Source organism: Ixodes scapularis, unplaced genomic scaffold (assembly GCF_016920785.2).
Source record: "Ixodes scapularis isolate PalLabHiFi unplaced genomic scaffold, ASM1692078v2 ptg001152l_1__unscaffolded, whole genome shotgun sequence".
Taxonomy (NCBI): domain Eukaryota; kingdom Metazoa; phylum Arthropoda; class Arachnida; order Ixodida; family Ixodidae; genus Ixodes; species Ixodes scapularis.
Window position 1 is genome coordinate 806,729 of NW_024610105.1, and position 20,934 is coordinate 827,662.

The window sequence follows — 20,934 nt, forward strand, 5'->3', positions numbered from 1 at the left end:
AGGAGCTGCTCGTTCTGCGCTACCATGCAGTGCTCAACAGTGCTCGGGGCTCTCGGTGTCGTTCGTGCTTGCACCGATGTCTTTGTGACCCCTTCGGACACGCAAGTCGTACTTCGCAAAGGTTTGGACGGGGCCGCCCACACCGAGCAGCTCCGCTATATTCCGCTTAGTTATGATCACAATAAAAGCTTGCGTTTGTTCTCGGGAAAAAAATTGCGGGACCGCTCTCCGCGCCGCCGACGAGATTGGCCTCCTCCATGTTCTCAGCTGTTCACTCGCTCCCGCAGCGAGCGCCTTCCGATAATCCTCCCCGTTCCAAAATGCGATGCGATCTCCGTTTACATGGGCTGAATGAATGCGCACTCGATATCTTGATCCACCTCTGTCTAGCGACTTTAATGCGATGCGCTTTGCGCATTATGCCGTTTACATGACCGCATATGGAATGCGGCAACTGGATTCAATACGACTAAGGGCCGGTTGCACCAACGCCGCTTATCTTAACCCAAAGCGGCGCTTTCCTAAGCCGGCTTAGCGCCCTAAACCGAGCTTAGGTAAGCACGGGTTTAAATTCCGGTTGCACCAACGTTAAGCCGGCTTTACAGACGCGCCCCTAGCTAAACGCCGGATTTGCGTAGGGAATGTAGGGACAAACAGAGCAAACTAGGGAACGCTCGGAGGGACGAATATGATTGGCGGAGAAACATCACGTGATGTAAACAACTTTTTTTTTTTTTTTTTTTTTCTTGCGGTCGTCGTTGGCGGCGGTTGTTCTTCGCTGTCTTTCACCGGTGAGTAGCAGATGAAACATTGTTTGATTGAACAACTCTGACACCGACTTTTGTAAACCTGACAAAAACATATTTGAAAACTTTAAATAAATACGAAAGATCTGTACATGTGTCTACGTGTGGTTTCTTATGGATGCTAGCAGACGAATGCCACTTCTGCTTCCCAACTCGAAATGAAGGAATCGATGCGAAACCGGGCTCCGAATTTCACTGAACGCGAGAAGGATGTATTATTGGACTTAGTGGAGGAATTTAAGAACATTGTAGAGAGCAAAATTACCGACAAAATTACAACGAAAACCAAAAACCGGATATGGGACCGAATTACGCTAAAATTCAATGCCGTCATGGGTGCCAGCCGAGACTCGCAGCAACTAAAAAAATGTTACGAAAATATAAAGAAGAAGGCCCGGAAGGACTTGGCCGCCAACAGGCTGGCCGTGAGGGCCACTGGTGGGGGGCCCTGCCCAACGCCCCTCAGCAAAACAACCGAAAGATTGACAGCATTCATCGGGCCGCTGCTGGAGCCTCTACCGAACCGGTTCGACTCCGACGCTGTGCCCAGTGAAGGTAATTCAACCTTGGTCATTTCTAGCTTGTATGCCCTTCCGTAGGCACGTATCTAATAGATTTGTTTCTATTATTTTCCGTCCAGTGCACGAAGACACCGAGAGCATCACAACCGAGCAATATCACCTGCCGTGGGACCCTGAGTTCGAAGTCTTGAACCCCACTTCAGAGGTAAATATATACTCCAGTACACACGACAACGAGGCCGTATTTTTTTCCCTAAAGTCATTAAGACTGAAATTACACCTGTGCCCCCCCCCCTTTTAATTAATTTTGTTCTAATAATTTGAATTGCTTTAGCAAGCTCAATAGCATGACTCTGGAGTTTAGAAAGTAAGCTAGAGCAACCCCACAGAGATGATATCCTAGGCTCACGGTTTCTAAGCAAAATTCATGCTATACACAGAATTAATTAAGACATAAGTAGCATGGGACAAAAGCACACAGTGTTTGTGTCTTGTTTTTTTTTTATCACCGATAGTCTGTGTCATAACCTCCATGTGTGCTGCTTTATTTTTTTTTTTTTCACTGTTTTGACATTTTTCAAACATGTTGAGCATGAAATAGAGATCTTCAGGAAGTCATCACTGAAGGGCCTAGATAAATACTTGTCCCTGGCTTTATTTCTGTCAAGGTAACCATATGGTTTCAATTAACACTATGTATGTTGTGCATAACTAAAAATTAGGAAGTAATTAAAACATGCCTGTCATCATATATCTTATTTTTCTTTTATTTGCCCCCTGTGGGATTTTTGCCTGCTTTACCTTTTTCACTTTTTGTCTTCAAGATATAATTATCACCTTCTAAGCTTTTTGTTACATAATGATTGCATAGATTATGTTACATTTGTTTCGTTTTACCGAGTGTTATACGGCTGAATATTATCTTAGAAAGACTTTTCTTTGTTAATGAATGGGGTCTTCATAGCTGTTTCCTTGGTTTATTATCAGCATTACTTTTACACAAAGTTCAACACCCTCAAATGTAATGTATATCATTGTGCGAATAGACCGTTCGAACTAAATCATTATTACCAAGTAATTAAAGCCAAAATCTCTTAAAACAACTTTATGTCTATAACTGCAGCACATATTTGAGGTAGTAAAACACCAAGTCATGAAAATAGGTGCTCTCCTAATGCTTATTACCCATGTTCCACTTCAATAACAAGCCCGGCTTTGTTTGGTGTGGCCTATCAATTCTTGTCAGCACTAGATTTCACCAATATCTATTATTTCAAAGTGGCCAAGTACCACTGTTTTTATAATACGAATGATAATTCTAGCACTTGCCTGTTTATACAGTATTCTAAGCACATTGCATCATGGCTGGTGCCCCAAGTGTGCAAGCACATGCAGCATATATGCACATAGATCTGACAGGCTTGCAATTGTGTGCACCTGCTCACATGAGGAGAAACACGGTGGCAGCGTGATGGTCTGCTCACTATTGCACAAAAATAGAATAAATTATTTTGCTCGCTTTGGCTAAGCAATAATATTTGTGCTATTTTATAATCCCTCAGTTGGCACCATCCCTTAACCTGGGTTTTCAATAGAATATTTTGTTGCAGTACTATTGTGCAAAAGCATCTATGATTTCAGGACAGTGACCAGCAGGAGCAGACGCCAGTGACTCCAGCTCCTGGAAGTAGTCCTGTGGCCTCTGGAGTGATGCCCTGCACGCAGACACAGCCTCAACAGGGACCCAACAGGCCCGTGAGGAGAAGCTCCGCTGCTGCCGATGCCACAGCCATATATAACCACGTGGCTGAGGCAAAAGTTCGCTTGCTAGAGGCCCAGACAAAGGCCGTTGAGGAAAAACGAATGCTTGACATGGAAAGACAAAGATTAGAAATTGGTATCCTTACACTCCAACGAGATCAAGAAATCCTGAAACTAAAACTACTACAAAAAGAATGCGAAAAATTCAATCAGTAATTAACACTGCTCCTTAAAGTTTGGTCTGTACAGGTAGAAGCTGAGGAAGGGGAGGAGAAGAGAGCACGTGGGTATGTCAGAACCCTCAGCTCTGGTTTGAATTATTAGTGGGTAGATGCAAAACCGTGCTCACTGTTTGCATGCATTCGAATGCCAAACACCGGCGTCTAATGTTCTGTGCTCGCTTTCAAACAGTGAGTAGAGACAAAGGCTCTGCCTCTATCCACTAATCATTCCAACCAGAGCTTGGTGTTCTGACATGCCCGCTCGCTTTCATCTCCTCTCTCTCAGTTTCTACCTGTACACTTCTTCAATCAATAAAACTCGAAATCTGTTCATTGATGTTGCTTTTCTGTTTTATTATTGCTGTCGGATCATCACAACAACCAACATGCAATAAATATAGCAATAGCTAGGGTTTAGTGGCTGGTTACTTGCAAATCCTTTGCTTAATGAGTTGCAGTAATGAAGGATTTGAATAATCAAGTCAGATTGTAGAAACATTCAGTATGTTCATTAGCGACCTAAGGTATTGTGTTTCGAATAAATTGAGCTTAACAATTGTCAATGAAGTGGGTCATGACCCTGAGGCTCCAACATACTTATATCATAGAAGATGGGGCTGTGAGGTTAATCCGAGTATAGCCATTTTTTCATCCTGACATTGCCTGTTCAGCTATTTTTTCTTCTATCAGAGCCCAGTTGGCTAATTCATTGCATAGATATGGCAAAAACACTTTCTTAGCAATTGCTCAAAGCTCGTCAATTAGTGAAAATGCATAGGCATCAGATATTAATATTGAAATATTGTAGTAGGGTCTACGAACAATGTTATTGCTACACCGTAGTGGTGTCATAATATAAACCCGCCTCAAAGTAAATTTCGTTATTGATCACAATGGAAGACAAATATTTATAGACTCCATGCCACTGACAATCTTATGAATAATGGGGCTGTTAATGGTCAGTGTCTGACTTTCCTAGCTCCTGCAGTCATTATTTCAAGAAAGGTTCACCAGTTGGTCACTATGAAAGAATTTAGTTTTCCAGCATTGCAACACATTTCAATTATATCAATTGCATTCATATTTTATTGACCACTACAGCTGTCCTGTTATTGTTATTATACTATTATTGGCAGACAGCTTCCAGCAATGCCAGAAGAGGGTGCACCAAAAATCTAGGAGCTCAGCTAGGTTTTTGTACGTCAGGGTCGTGCTTGCTATTCTAATTTTACCTCCTCCATTGTTGAACAAAGTGCCTCATGGCAGCATAGGCATGTTGGCACAAGGTTGCCACAACGCAAGCTGTCTTATTTGATACCTTTTTTTCTTTCTTGCCTGGGCATGCTTACCAGAAAGTCGTGAGCCACACTTGGAACCTGAGAGAGCCGCATGTGGTTGCGAGGCGCAGTTTGGCCACCCCTAGCCTAGTATTCTGCTTTGAAAATCCTCCGTTCTTATTATCAACCCAATCATTGATATTCTTGTTGGAGTTTAAACTGATGTTATGTATGTTGCACCACTGAGTAGGAATCTGTTAATTATCTTAGGAAAAAAGTGGGGCCAAAGCAGTAATACAAAGCTTACAAGTTTTGTTTTCATAAAAATAAATAATTTATAGCTTTTCTAGCCTCAATTAACAGTTGGAAAAAGCAGGACTACACTTTATGTCATCTTAATCTACAGTTACAATCAGGTGGTAGCCAAGTCGTTAGTTTCCCCACAAAGCACACCTGTGTTGCGAGAAAGTATGCACGACAAAGTGAGAAAAAAAATCGGAACAGTATTTTGTTGCTTCATTCGCAAAATGAGGGTTTAGTTGTCCTTTTGTTATCTAATACAAATAAGGGGCACTAACCAGATGGTTACTGCCCCTTATGTTGTCGAAAATGACAGTCTACAATGTAGAGGTAGTCATGACCTTATTTCCCCACAAAGCACTCTGTATTGCAATGAAGTGTGCTTAATAAAATAAAAAAAATACGAGCTGCATTATTTTTTTTTTGCAAAACCATGGGGTTAGTGCCCCTTACGTTATCTAAAATGAATATGTTATTCAAAAAGATTCTGCAATGTAGAGAAAATCATGACATTAGTTTCCCCACAAAGCATCTCTGTATTGCAGTGAAGTGTACTAAACAAAATGATCAACATGAGCAGCTTTTCATTTTTCCACTCTTTGCTTATATCCAGGTAGATAGCTCCCTGGCACCTAAAAGTAGAGCTTATAAAGTTTGTTCTTAAAGTATTCAGTGATTTTTATTGTCTTGCTAACCCGGGGCGCGGCTCCAACGTCAATTGGCCAACAGTCGGGACCCTTCCGCACATGTGTGAACAATCACTTTACCTTTCTGCCACTCAGTCGGCAGCAAGATGCCATTGATTGAGGTGAGGCACTGTCTGATCATCAGATTTACTATGACTTAGCGAGTCGATCAGATATTAAAGACTTTTATACTTCAATATTCATCACCGGACACTTTCAGGTACAATTCATTGAGCACTCCGGAGATGGTCGGCATGCCATTGACAGGGATGCATGCTCCACAAGGCCCTTCATAGCCAGAATACCTGGCAACTTAAAGTGCACGTGAGCTACTATCAACAATAACTGCCGGATGACAGTGAGAGAATTAGGAGACGTGGCAATTCCACAGACAACACTTTCAGAAGTTAGGATGGAGGATTTAAGCATAAAACGCGAGGTGAAAAAAAATTCATTGTGCAGTTTCTGTCACAGGATTGGTGGATTGCCATCCTATTTTTTTATTTCAAAATAGGCATTCAATCGGTGGTGCCTTTCCAGGTGGTACCTATAGAGGCATGTTATTTTATAAAGATTTTTCTTCCTCACCCTAATTTATGTCACAAAAGCAGAATGTTTTTCGTGCTGAAGTTGCATAGAACTTGATTTAAACCAACAACAATCCAGATCCTAAAGAAAGTTATAAATAAAGATGGGCGTCGATTAAATATTTTAACCAGATTAATCGCCGCCTTTTATTGATTAATCGGTCTCGTTCATTTTCATGCAGAATGCTCTAAAAAATCAATCTTTTTTTTGCTGCTGAATTTGTGATAAACGATGCAAAGAGATTTTTGATTATGAACCAACCTTGGTGTAGTTGAGAACAGTTGAAGGACACACGCACTCAGATTCTTACTGTATGAGGCCAAGAGGTTCGGTCATACTCTCTGGTAATAGAGTGATTTCCTCTGATTATTCACAATAGTCTATGGTGCGCTAAACGGACACTCGCATGGCATTGAAGTGGCCGGCACGCTTGAAACCTCCTGCATCCGTCTTGAGTTACAAATATCACCCATAGAGTTTACATTAGGTTAAACTTTTTCCCTAAAGTTTGCCGTTTATACAGGTGTACTCGTCCACGTCTGCGTGGTGGGAACATTTAATTTTTACTTTCTTTTGATTCATCAGAATTTTACCGATTAACTGTTTGAAAAATTAACCAAGATGAAAGCATGAGGTTAATCGATCAACGGCCTAGCCGTAGTTATAACTTGAGATGAGTAATGGATTAAGAACTGTGACCCTAAACAAAAGCTTACTCAAGCCAATAGAAGTCACCCAGGTCTCCAGATTCTAAGAGAGCACAGAAAAGTCGGAGCCACGCGAACATACTGTTGACAACCCCTTTTGATTATAAACGTTAGGTCCATTATGAGTATGGTCCTTCAGGCCAGACAATAAATAAAGAGTACACTACATGGAAGTTTTTCGCCGCCTGAGATGCCATAGGAATAAAACGGCAGGAGTTGCGCGCAATAGGTGATTGCCAGCTTCATCACAACAATACATCTGCCATTTCGTCACGTCTCGTACGGGGTTTTACCCAGGTATACCAGCTCCCCTACAGTCCAGACATGGCACCCTATTACTTCTGGCTTTTGCGAAAGCTGAAATCGCAACGCAAAATTTTTTAGACTTTATTGAGATAAGAGACAACACGACGAGGCAGAGCAGAAATTCAGACACGGGTCTCGGTGTGTTCTGATGTCTTTATGTGACCCTGTCAAGTGTGTTCTGATGTGACCCTGCCAATCTAGTGTCTTTGGGGTGACCTCGTCATGCATACACAATATAACTTAGATGCAGAAAGGACTGCTGATGACAACGGCTAGCAAATTGTGCAAAAAGAATACCAATTTTTCGAAGGTTTAGGTGTTCATTCTGCCATGAAATAAAACTACAAAGACAATGAAACTTACTATTTTATTTTTTTTCCCAACACGCACCACTCGCACACATTCCCTTGCAGACAGGGCTGTCCATGGCTCTTTTCTTCCATGCCGTTTTTGCCAGCACATCTGGATGGCTAAGATGATGGCTTGGGCATGTTGGTATCGCATGATGAAACCTACAGTGCGTAAAAAAAATACACGAGCAGTTATTCATAAAAAAAAAACCTTAAAGTAATAAAATTACAACAGTAAACAAGGAAGTTCTGTCGTGTCCAGCCTGATAATCAGTCAATTTATCACTCTGCCTGCCCTCCCGCATTCAATCTGCTTTCCCATTCCTGTGGGCAACATAATACAGTCAAACCCGACTATATCGAACTCTCAATAAACCGTCTACCATTTCGATATAGCGGGCAATTCACTATAAAAGTTTTAATGATTTTGACAACGAACAAGCACGTCACATTTAGAAAAGTAGTTTACTCTCGAAGGGGCATCTGTACGTCATGAGGAACGCTCACCGCAGCTATTTAGTGGCCGCTTCTTCGTCTACCGGCTCACCCTCTCCCCCCGCGAGATATTTTTTTTTTTTATCTTCTGGGCGGTCGACGCAACAGCCCAAAATAAAAAAAAGCCACCTTACTCTGCAAGCTGGCTTTCCCCCAACAAAAACTCTCTCGCTGGGGGAAAATCAGCTTGCAGAGCTAAACAGCGCTCTTGGGAGATTGATGTATGGGGAGACGCTGCAATTTTCGTTCAATGCAATTGCATTTTTCGCTATGCATTTTTATTGCAGCTACCAGTCCATTTACAATTAGTATGAATTAACCGGGTTCGATAATATTGGGTTTGACTGTAGATCGAACATTGTGGCCTCGCTCCCAGTGTGCAAAGAAAGCGCTGTACCCCATGCGGCATTTCTCCTGGTCTGCCCACATTCACCTTGTCTAACCTCATAGTGCCTCTGACTGTACATGTGTGCTGCACAAGGCAAAACCAACAATAGGTCCATAAAAATATCTCAAATCGTAGTAAATTATAACTCACACTATACACACATTATGTGCAGAGCTAAGCACAGCACAGCCACAACAGATTCTGTGCCCTTCCAGGTTGATCAGAAATACCCACCAGTTAGAGCTTTAAAGGGAAGATGGGGCACTTCTACATTTGAGAAAAAACGCTTGAATTGCGTTCATTTGGCCTTGAGAATAACAGATATCAAAATTATATTTCAATGCGACGCGCCGGAGAGCCACAAGAGCAATTTCAAAATAGGGCTGAAGCCCCGCCCCCCTAGCCTTGGGCAGCCAAAAGAGCCGTCGATGACGTCACGGACAGCGACTGTCTTTCGCGTTTTTCTCGCGTTTAACAATACTTACGCAGCAAATGGTTTGGGTATTCGGGTTCACGGGGTAAAAATACACTAGAATTCACTTCTAACTCATTTTTTCCAAGAAGCTCCGTAGCTTCCCTTTAATTTTTTCTTGTGTTAGGGGCTTCTTTCCTACCACACCCTCCTAGAGGAGACGCCTGCAGGCTTGCCCTGACATTCTCCTGTCCAAGAGCTCCGCAGGCTCCCATAGTGGTCGGCTGACCATTCTGAGAAAGCGGCCAGGAGTGGCAGCCTTTTCCATGGCGTGTGTAAATGCTGCCTCTCGCATTTTGATGCCAGGTCCAAGATGAGTCTGCAGAGAGTCACATTGTCAAGCAAATGCACAAAAAGTGAAGAAATACAGGCAACACAAATGGGGCTGTCCACTTTTGTCTGCAATCATGTTCCTGCTTTGTTTCACTGAAATGCTGTATTGTACATATTATTACGAAGACAACGACGCACATCTTTGGGAAATAGGGGCGCGCACTGCATGTTTTCGCCACGCGAGCTGAGAGCGATTTGGCTGTTTCGCTATTGGTCGCCTCTGGTCTTCCCACATTGCACTATCAAATATGTCTCTCATAAACACCCTCACAATATATATAAATAAAAAAAATGAAATAAATGAAAGGGGCATTTCCTAGTATTCCACGATTGCCTATTTATGTTCCTAACTCAACCTATGTGCTCTAAGCATCCCATAAATCCAAAACTCACAATCATGTGCAGCTTATTTCACTATTAAAAAATGTGATCAAAGATAGCGAATATGGTTGAATTGAATCAAGGCCAATGGGGTGGAACGGCGAAAGACACTCGTCACTTAATTGCAAGCGAGGACTTCCTGTGCAGACGAGCAGGACTAGTCGGCTGCTTGTCATCACGTGAAGCCATAACTTTGTGATTGTGTGATGAGCCCCGTTTGTTGCTCGCTTACATTCGGCCAGGTTCAGTGGTGCCATTTGTACGTCTCAGATTCACTATCTTTTATCAGATTTTTATTAGTGGAATAAGCTGCACATAATTTAACTTTAAATTTTTGGGATGCTTAGAGCACATAGAATGTGTTACAGCCATAAATAGGCCACCTTAGAAATCTCCCGAGAGCCGCTTTAAGAGAAGGAATTTCAGCTTTGGAAAGGAGGTCCATTATTGCTGTAAAATACTAATAGTGATATAAAAAAATTGTTTCATAAAAGCTTTTCACATATATAATATTTTAGGTACCCTTTAATGAACCATTTGACAATTTTTAAGTGCAGCATCGCAAAGTACAAAGGAAGTATACCGCTGTGCACTCCTATGTTTTGTACTAATATGTGCAGTCTCGGGCAGCCAAGCGATGCGAAAGAAACACCTTTGGGCTCCAATCCATGACAAGACATGAAAGAAAAAACATGAATGAGTGTGCCATCACCATAGCTCACTACCTTCGCTTTCTGTGTTCAGAAATAGGCATCAAAATGTCTCACCTCTGCCTTCTTTGCTAGTCTATACTAGCGATGCGGACTAGCTTACTAACCCCTGGATAGGTATTATTGGCACTGCTAAACTGTAATTTGTGGGACACGGCTGTCAGATAGCACTGATGTCACTCTCACCCGCATGTACACTTTTTCGAAGATAGTGCACCTTCTCGTCCTATGGCAGGACATGAACTATCTTCTTTTATTTCTTTTTTCTATTTTTAATAGGAAAATAGGCATCGAACGAGCATAATTTTTCAATATTTAGGATCCTTATAGCCCGCCGAATGAGTTATCACCAAGAACAGACAATCCCAGAAACGTCTTTAGTCCAACTCTAAGCCAGGTACCTGTCTCTTTGTGTGCCTGCCTGTTTGTGTCCATGTCTTTTGTGCCATTAGTCTGTTCTCCAGAATAAACCAATGGAGTGGAAACAATAAACAAAGTGCCTTGTAGGCCCAGACACATACCTCAGCATCCCGGACAGCAAAGAGAGGTGGCCAAGAAAAGGCCACAGCCTCACCAGGTGGCGCAGCCACAGCAGCACCGAGGAGAGCAAATTGAAGGTTAGAGAGACGAGTAACATCAAGATCCTGATTTCCTTACACATTTAGGACAAACTGTAGCTTTAATAAAGAAAACGTTTGCCACACCACGTAATCCCAAATGACGGGCAATGCAGTATAAATAAAGCACAATATTCCTTCACAGCATCAATCTAGCCCCATGATAAGGAGCTATGTTAGGTAGTCAAATCATTCAACCCCATGTCTTTGTTGTAGTAATTGAAGGAAGCATGCATATGCCCAAACAAAATGTAGGCTACAGTTACTAATAAGGTGAGATTTCAGTAATGCATCATAAAACAAATGAAAGCGATTGGCTGGTTTTCACACCATCAGCCAATCACTTTCACTTGTTTTATGATTTGTGAGGACGCAAAATTGTGGAGGTAGTGCCCGCTCTTCCTTACGGTTCTTTTAGGGAGGTGACATGAGGGTGCTGTGGCCACTACTATAAAAGTGGTATGCTAAGCTTATGATGTTGCCACAGCCAGGCTACTTTATGCACTAAATAAATGAAGACTACCTTTTGAAATCACGCCTTTAAGATAGTATTCATTCACATGCGATACTGGCAACCTGATCAACTCTTGTCGTTGCAACTACTCGTAAGCAATGACTGTGTCGTGCTATGCTGCATAAAGAAGTCATGAAATGAAGTCGTCCTGCAAGTACATATTTAGATTCAGGCCCACCAGCACTGTCACTCTGTCAGTAAATTATTTTCTTCTTTTATACAGATCAAAACAAATTAGGTTTTGCAACATACAGTCAGAGGCGCTTTGGGCAACGACACTGTGTGTGTGTGTGTACGCGAGGGGGGCAGGCAAACGCAGCAGAATCTTGATAATATGAATCTCTCCACTTCACTCCCTCCCCTCATCGAAAGTAAAGTTACTGAAATATTAACCGGCAATGCAGTTTGGCACCACACGTTGCGCCATCTAGCGGCTGCAAAATAAGACACTGGGTGGGCCAGGACGGCCAAGATCAGGGGGCTGCGGGTGGGCGCATTTAAGAAACCATGTGTGAATGTGGCATTTCGGATTGGCGTGAGCCTTTTTGGGCACAGTTTCTCTTAAAAGTAAGTCCCGGCTTCACGTCTCTATGACCTCACCGAGCTCCTGTGACATCTCGCCTACTCCTAGAGTTCCCCCAAAGAATAAACGTCGCTACTGCTGCGTGAAAGACTGCCAAAGTCACGAAGGTGACTCAAGCGTCAAACTACAACGGTTCCCTTCGAGATCTTGGGAAGCGACACTGCAACAGAAATGGATTACTGCAGTGCGACGCATCAAGCAAGTGAATTCTACAATAATTGTTGAAGTGAACGAAAATAGATGTGCAGGCTTGGAAAGTGGTTCGACGAACTCGTTTTGCAGACTACTCGGCAAAATAACAAATTTATACCAGTTGTTTTACAAGTCACTTAGACAGCCACACAGGAAATACGGTAGAAACAATCGGGCCGATTGTTGCTTTGCTGTGCCGACTAGAATCAGGCGATGAGGCCTTCAAGATGAGAGAGGCCCGTTGGCCCGTTCCGGCACTCGTAATTGTATGTGTCTATAGCCGTTCGGCACACGCGCAGTCACAACCAAAACCTTCCAAACCTGTGAGTTCTCAAATAGTGGATTTTCGCAGCACATTTGTTTGTTTTGGCAACCAAATTTAATGCTGAGTCTGGTAACAAATGTGAGGCCTTCACAAAACAGGATGCACAAGATTTTCTTTAGAAAAAGATTATGCGAAGCATAAATATCCATCTCATATGCACACTTTGTTGCCTGTCACCTTTTTACACCAGGCTTGCGTACCACATTACAGCCATTGCAAAGCGCATACTCGTCTCACGCATGCAGTTTGGTTCCAATCAGGGATGCCGCAAACTTTTTTCGAACTGAAGGTTCGGTGACAGAATCAGGCGGCTCGAGAGATTTTGAATTTTCGAACTTGTTGAACTAAGAATTTTTTTTTTTTTTACCAGTGGCACAGTTATGTAGGTCAAAAAGACATAGCTTTTAACTTCCGAACCACTAAGTATGTGACGAGTAGTGCCTTCCAACGAGTTTCCAACAATGATCATCTACGCAATCTTTTATGAAGTGAAGAGCGACAGTAGCTATACATATGCATATATAATTTCAGATTAAAATAAAGATTAAGCTCAACCACGCCTCTTTCCCCGTATTGTTTTCTTTAACAGTCCGGAAAATCAGGGGATGGGGAGGTAGCTTGCCAGATCGCTTCAAGGTTTTTCTGAGCCTCAACTTTTTGCCCGCCCCTGGCCGTTTCGAACTGAAGGAGTATCGTACGAGTGCGTTCATGTGATCACTGCTGCGTGATGCACGTTAAAGATTCTCCCGGGCTGGAGGGCGCAATTACAGCTACATGGCCAGACATCACTATGCACTGGCAAATATTCCAGCACATCCGGGACACTCGTCATCTCATTTAATTGCCTGACCAACTTCTGCATTCTAAATGTCACACCTAACTTTTTTAAACCTGATTTTGTGAAAACCAGTGAGGCGTGAAAATGCTATTTGAAACTGAAATTGTAGAGGAACATGAAAACCGGACTTCGAACTTTGCGCACTTGGAGAATCGAAACCTTCTAACTTTATGCAGAAAGAAATTCGAAATCTTAGAATTTTTCCAACTTTGTCTATAAAAATTTTAAACGTTGAAATTTTTCGAATATCAGATCCAAAGAAATTCGAAATCTTCTAACTTCTGATTCAAAGAAATTCGAAATCTTCTAATTTTTCGAACTTCAGATCCCAAGAAATTTAAAATTATTGAATCTCTCGATTTATTAGTTAGGAAAGTTCAAAAACTTTGAATTACTCGATCTCAAGTAAAAAAATATTCGAAATAATCGAACCGTAACTTTTAGAAACCGGTTTTCGGTGTTCACGTGTTCGAAAGTTAAAAACTTTTCGAATTTGCACATCGGTACGGTCGAAAATATTGAAAACTTTCAATTTGGACCTCAGATCAGTTTGAAAATATCAAAACCTTTCGAAGTCGAACCGAAGGAGGTTCGAGACGTCTCTAGTTCCAATTAGAGCACTATATAGCTCCTACGGAGCAGAGTAGCGCAATCCTTTGATCCGCGTGCTTCGCCGACAAGATGGCCGACTGAGCAGCTCAGCGCGAGTCACGTGGAACTCAGGGTTCCAGGAGGCGGCCCGCCCTATCGGAGAATACATGGAGATCGACTCAACACGGCTGATAAAAAATAAACGGCAAGTCCACACTTTTTGAAACTAGTCTGTCGTAAAGTTGCTAAAGCACGAAACACTTTATCAAAATTTTAATAATATTGGATGCATGTGAAAATTGTGAGAAGGCAATTTCCAAGGCAATGGCGTTTGAAGCAGATGATTGTTTTGCACAGCGGAGATGGTTTTTTTGGGGTTGGCTGGAGCGGGTCACGTGATTGGTGTGACATCGCCGCGTCGTCTGCTGCATGATGCCGCTTAGGCATTTTTTAAAAAAACTTATGTCCTTACGAGGCACAGAACTTAGCGCAAATTGTTGTAAAATGTTCCATTATTATGTCAAAAACTATTGTCGTTCCGTACATCCCCACAACAATGAAGAAACAGCGATTTTCCCACGTTTTCCATGCATTTCTGACCGGGGTTGGAACCTCCAGGAGTTCGCCACTAGCCGCCGAGAGATGGCGTTCTAGATTGCGGTACTCCAGAGCCGTATATGGGGAGAGTTTGGTCAGTCTATGATCTCGCCACCGTAACACTCTCCTCCTGAGCGAACCAATCAGCACGCGACGCAGAGTGAGAGGCATGAGCGCGAACTTTCGGCTGCTTGCAGCTGAGTGGAAAGGGCCGCCATCTTCTATCATTCTCCAGGCGGAATGCATGGAATCAGCATCTAAATCTCGATTATTGCCTTTTATATCACTGGCTCTGGCAAGAAAATTACATTCTGTTATTCCTCGGTGGGTTAAAAAGCTAACAAATGAAGATTTTTCGGCGCATGGCCCCAAACTTTTATGCAGGTGAAAAAGAATTCGGCCCGTAGCAGACGATGCGTAGCCTCAGCAGTGCTCTTATCCGACCAGCCTCCGACAGCGTTGCTAAAAAATGGTGGTCGTCTTCTCTCTGCTCCCTTCTTTATCTCTCGCTCCTACGGCGCTCTCCTCCCTTTCATTTACTTTTCTCCTCTCCGGCGCCTTCGTCGCCACACCTACGGGCCAAACTCTCCCAATATACGGCTCTGCGGTACTCTGCTCCGAAGGAGCTATATGGTGCTCTAGTTCCAATCACCCACCTTTTATTCTAGCCGGGGGCGAGCGCGAGGAAACAGGAGGAGCGTGCTGCACCATGCTGGGGCCGGGCAGGAACAATGGAGCCGTTCTGGTTGATCTGGCCCATGGCGATCCCCGGAGTGTTCCACCAGCAAGGTTCGGATCAGGATCGGCGGAAACGGCGAGCCCTGGCCAAACCGGCCTAGGCCGCGACGATCCCAGACTGGTTCCGCAGCAAGACTCGGGCTGTGATAGCCCGGAACAGCTAGCCTACGCGGCGCTGGCGTGGGAAGGACGGTCCGCAGGCCTGGACAAGGACGCCGACTGCGATCTCTGAACGATGGGAGACAACCAGGGTCTGCGGGTCCGGACTGCCAGCTCTCGAAGACGGACAACTGGGAAGTGCAGTAAAACGATTAGCCGTCTTCTCGCTGTGTTGTGTCCTTCCCTGGGAGACGACTGAAACACATACCGATCGGGCGGCGATTATTATAGAGCGATCCTACAAGTGGTGAAAACAACTCAAAGAGGTGTCCGAATGACAACTCAATATGCTTGCCGGCTGGCTACGCTGGGTAAAACGAAGACTTTCGAACTGATAGCCGCCAGAAACTTTTCTGTAAATCTATACATTCAGGCTCGTATCGCTCACTGGAGATCAAGCTACAAACGTCTCAGCAGATCTAATATTGCGAAATTCCCGATGTGCAATGCAGCAAACACAAAAAGAAACAAAGATCCTTACCTTCCTCGTGACTTGCTGAACTTGATTCTTCTACGATGAGCTCGCGGTGCTGGCGGGCTGGCGGGCCAAACTGCCCAGTGTACACAGACCCCGCCGACGATTCCCACCACTTATAGCGACACAAATATTTTTTCATTCTTTTAACTCTCTTCCAGGATACAATGAATATGATGATAGTTTTTGGAACCCAAAGCAATAAGCAAGCAAGTTAACGCATGTTAGGAGATACATTTTACTGGTTTCGTTTTCGCGGTCTCAAATTTTTGCCGCCAGGGGTTTTCCAGATTCTCTGTCGGCTCCGATGTGCATGGCGGCAGCCAGGACGCGTATCGTTAGTATCGTCCCATATCGTCCACGCCGTGCTATGCATTTCGGCCTGCTGTTGCAAAGGTAAGCAGTACTTTGCTCTGAAATATGTTAATTTTGCATTTTTAGAAGTTCTAGATTCGATAGCGCAGACGTATTGCACCTTGAAACGTATGAAAGTCGGGGGAAAAAGTACATAGTAGATATGCGTATCGTGTAAAAGCTGTTTCACATGTTGCGATTCTCGCCCGAAATCAGTGCGATTTCCAGTAAAATGTGCGATTAAAGTCGCAGTCGCACTGTCGCAGCGGCTCTGCGACTGCTTTCCACCGAGTTGGTATTTTGCCGCAGAGTCAGTGCGATCGCTTTCTTGTCAACCAGCCGTTCATTAGCCAGCTTTCATCCGCGAGAAGAAAATAAACGTAGGCACATAAAAGCTTCTGGTTTAATGCCTAATTATTAGAAATTTCTAGTTACATTTTGCATTCCTAAAACTTTTGTGCTTATTAAGACGTTTTCGTCGTATTTTAGATAAAGTCAAAGCGTCGCGTCCGTGTCCGAAGCGCCGGCCGCTCAGACAGAAATCGCGCGGTTGTTGAAGCATGTGAAACCAAACATTGCGATCGCAATCGCTGCGTCAGCCGTCGCACCGATTTTTTTTTCCCCACAGTCGCTGCATGTGACGCAGGCTTAAGAGAGTAGTCGGATAGTAGCTTTGTGATTTCTGTGGTGTTCCCTTCCGGGCTTAGATTTGGCAGTGTTTCGGTAGTTTAAGCCGATTAATGTTTAGCCAGGTAAATAGACTGGGCGATAGTTTAGGGGCGAGCGTTCACTCTGAATCTTACATACCTATGCACGAGGAATCAGCTGTAATTGTCGGCAGAAAGCTTCCTGTTTGGCGTGGTTTAGTTCATCCCTATGTTGACCTGTTTACTGATAGAATATGACGTGGTGCTCTTTTCTTTTAGGTATCGTACTCTATTGCTGCCCGATGGAAATCCTATCCGGATCTTTCTACCAGACACGAAGTCGCGATCGTCCCTGTGTGGTTTTCATTCCGGAAAGTGGAACAGTGTCCGATGTGGGATCTGGTGATAGTGAAGTAAGTGACGGTGGCGAGGAGAGCTTGCCAACGAAGGGCCTAACAACAGAACTTCCAAGCGATAACGAAACTGAAGGCGGAACGCCCGCCTTTCCAGTTCTGTCAAGAAAGAAACAAAAGTCACCGCCGCAAGTTTTCGACTGGCGAAAGGAAGACCGGTGTTTAGTGGAGCCTGCGGAGGCCGTGTTTACGGCCTCTGATGATGTGAAAAGCCCGCTGAAATATTTTCACGTTTTCATTGATGACAAGCTGCTGACGGTGATTGTTGACGAGACAAACCTCTATTCTGTGCGTCAGGCTAGAGCGTACGGGTAAACTTTTGTTACACTGTGTCAGCATGCTTGCACAAAGTACATATTATTCAAACTGAATCGTTGCATCGCCCCTTCAATTAAGCACCTTGTAAAATCAAATGTGATGTTCGAGCTCTATACATCTTATTTAATTTTACAAGAAAACATGTTTTCAATCAACACCAGACATATATCCGTAATGTGTGCTCACCAGATTCACCCTAGAGTGCATGTCAGTCCAGTTTAGTGTCCCGTGGTGTGCACATTAGACTGGCCTAGTGTGGCATAATGCGCACATCAAGCCATTCTAGTGTGCTGTGGTGGGCATATCTGACCAGCCTAGTTTGTTTTAATGTGCACATCAGGCCACACTAGGATGGTGTGATGGGCACATCAAACCAGCCTAACGTGTTCTGGTGGGCACGCTAGAATATGTTAGGCTGGTTTGATGTGCGCACCAGAACACACCAGGCCGGTCTGATGTTCACAACAGAAAACACTAGAAGACACCAAACTGGTCTGGTGGATTTTTCAATAGGGAAGTGTGTTAGCTGCTAAGGGGAGTACTTTGTAGGAGATTAAGATAGCATTGTTTTAGAGTGCAAATACTTTATAAAAAAACTAAATGGCTGGATAAACAGATCTGATTCTATGTAGAAGTAGACATGGCATTAGTTTTGCCACAAGGCACCCCTGTATTGCAACGAAGTACTCTTCACAAAATAAAAAAAATATTAATAGCTTTTCATTTCTGCAATATTTGACAATTATAAGGTGGTTATTGCACAGTCATCTAAAACTACAGCATGCAATGTAAATGTGATGTAGTCATGCCATTAGTTTTGCCAGAAAGGATTTCTGTATTCCAATGAAGTGAACTAACAAAATGGGCGATATGAACAGCTTCTAATTTTTGCTTACATCCAAGTCCTCAGATCAAGGAAAGGTTGATGAATGTTATGTATATTGTGCGTTGTGTGATGTCAATGCTTATCCCGGAAGATTCTTATATATGTCCTGCGGGAAAGTATATATTATGGCACTGTGTACACACCTACTCATTGACTGAATTTGTAAAAACTGCTCAGGAGATCTGTAAGGATCTCTTTTATAGAATTATTATTGAGCACATTACTTATTTTCAACATGTGAAGATGCCTTAAGTGTACAAGAATCCTACATAAGTCTTGTGATGATTCGGACACCAAGCGAAATAGAGATGTAGTGAATCGCTTCGATGACGCCTGGAAAAGTGTGCATTGCATAAAGTTTGTGACAAACGACCCCGTATCTTGTCGTTGCTGCTTTTCACGTTGACGCCTTTTGTATTCTGAGTCTTATAGGCATGAACCAGCTCTCCCAAATTGCGCTTTTGACTTGGCACCATCGACATGGTTACTGAGCTACGCTAATTATCAGTGCTGCATGTACAGCTCTCTTTTTCACCCAAGGTGTGGGAAGGTGCTGCAGCGTAGCAGAAGCGGCGCTTCCAGCACCAAGAGAAAGAACTGAAACAAGAATTGGGCAACTGCCCTTTAACATGTAAACAAAACAGAAATGTTCACACATGACTTTGTGTGCTGTCGAGTACATACGAGAACTCTGTCTGCTCCCACACAGTGGAAGGCGTCTGCTGAGCCAGCTCCTGCTATGGCGTCTTCCTTCATCAGGAACTTGTCAAAAGAGAGCACCCCTTGTGCTGTTTTACTCCCTTCGCCTCGCTACACGGGCTCGCCTGGCAAACACCTGGTCGATGAGTGCCGATCTTGCACTGGTCCTGCCATGGTGCTCAGGAACATGCTCTACTACTACATCTGAGAAGACGCGTCGACGACTTGCCAACCTCAAGTCTACGGGTGGTTCGGCTTCACCCAGCTGGAGTGCCAGATTGTGGACCACTGCCATGGCCACGATGCTGGACAGTGCAGTCTCCAGCTTGATGCGGAGTCCAAACTCCAGAGCGGGGAAGCGGCGCTTCCACACGCCATACTGCCTTTCAACAGTACTGCGTGTGGGTATGTGGGCCCGGTTGTAGGCTCTCTCAGCTGGCGTCTTCGGAGCAGCAACTGGTGTGAAGAGGTACCTGGAGCAGGCATAGCCTCCATCTCCTAGCAAAATGCTCTCATTCATCTGTCCACTCTCAAACAGTGCTTTTAAAGCACTGTTGCCAAAGATTGTGCTGTCATGCACCGAGCCTGGCCACCGGACCACAATGTTGCGGATGCAGAGTTGATGGTCTGACACTGTCTGCACATTAATGGAAAAGTATCCGGCCCGGTTCCGATACAGTTCGGCATGGTCACCTCCAGGCGACTGGATGGGGACGTGCGTGCAGTCGATTGCTCCAACAACGCCTGGAAATCCTTGCATGCTGTAAAATCCTTCGGAAACAGTCCTGCGTTCCGCCTCGGTCGTGGGAAAAGAGATGAAGTCCCTTGCCAGCGCAGCAATGGCGTGCGTGACCCGCTTGACGACTCGACACACAGTTGACTTGTGCACACCCCACAGGTCGCCCAAAACTACCTGGAAGGTGCCCGTCGCGTAGAATCGAAGAGCGACCAGGAGCTGGTTGATGGGCGACAGTGGGCAGTTGCGAAGGCCGTCGAAGGCGATGGCGTGTTCGATTCGGCTCAGCAGCCGGATGGTAGCATCTTTGGAGAGTCGGAATCGCGTGATAAAATCTACGTCATCGTACCGGTAGAAAGGGTCGTCCCTCGGCCGTACCTGCCGTGGTCTGCAGCGGCCCTGGATCCAACGAACATCGATGGAATCTTGATAATCTTCCAGGTCACTATCTTCCCCTCCAAAAAAAGTCGAATCGGCAAACATGTCGTCGTACAGTAACCATTCATTCTTCGAAGAAGCACCTGCTAAAATGTAAATCGTGAGGTTGAAAATCTTATTAAATAAAAATATGATATGGAAATATATAACTAATGCGATACACAAGAGCGTTAAAACATGTTTAAATAGTTTATTGTTCAAGCGAGATGTCTGCCACAATAAAAGTTCCAGTAGCAGACGTCGAGAATCAGCTGATCATTGCAATCGGACGTTGCCGCTAATCAAAACGTCGATTGCGACGATTCCGCTTCATGGCAAAGAATGAAAATACAAATATTTACACCTTGGACACACGTTTCAGTAATCTTCCAAACTAAATACTTTCGATCGTGTACATACGCTGATTAGATCAAACACGAGTCGTGCAAAAAAAACAACCCACTTATGTGACTTGTCTCCGCGATCCCCGCTTTGCCCGGTTAGGGCTAACGCTCATTTTTAGTCGACAGCGT

General features: G+C 44.0%; 1 protein-coding gene and 1 long non-coding RNA gene across 2 annotated transcripts; both read right to left on the minus strand.

The window, feature by feature from the left end:
• Nucleotides 1-7,524: 7,524 nt before the first annotated feature.
• On the minus strand, nt 7,525-9,058 carry LOC115316807. Its single transcript, XR_005715359.1, has 2 exons — nt 9,021-9,058; nt 7,525-7,685 (listed from the first exon to the last, which is right to left on the minus strand). It is a non-coding gene; the product is annotated as an uncharacterized LOC115316807 (long non-coding RNA).
• A 9,743-nt stretch (nt 9,059-18,801) lies between these two features.
• LOC115326765 (putative nuclease HARBI1) lies at nt 18,802-20,467 on the minus strand. The gene has a single exon (XM_029987708.4). It carries the CDS (start codon nt 20,465-20,467, stop codon nt 19,343-19,345), a length of 1,125 nt encoding a protein of 374 aa, XP_029843568.2. The 3' UTR covers nt 18,802-19,342.
• Nucleotides 20,468-20,934: the final 467 nt, after the last annotated feature.

Excerpts from the sequence above, each read along its gene's own strand:
- LOC115326765 (XM_029987708.4), bottom strand. The coding sequence starts at position 20,467 with ATGTTTGCCGATTCGACTTTTTTTGGAGGGGAAGATAGTGACCTGGAA.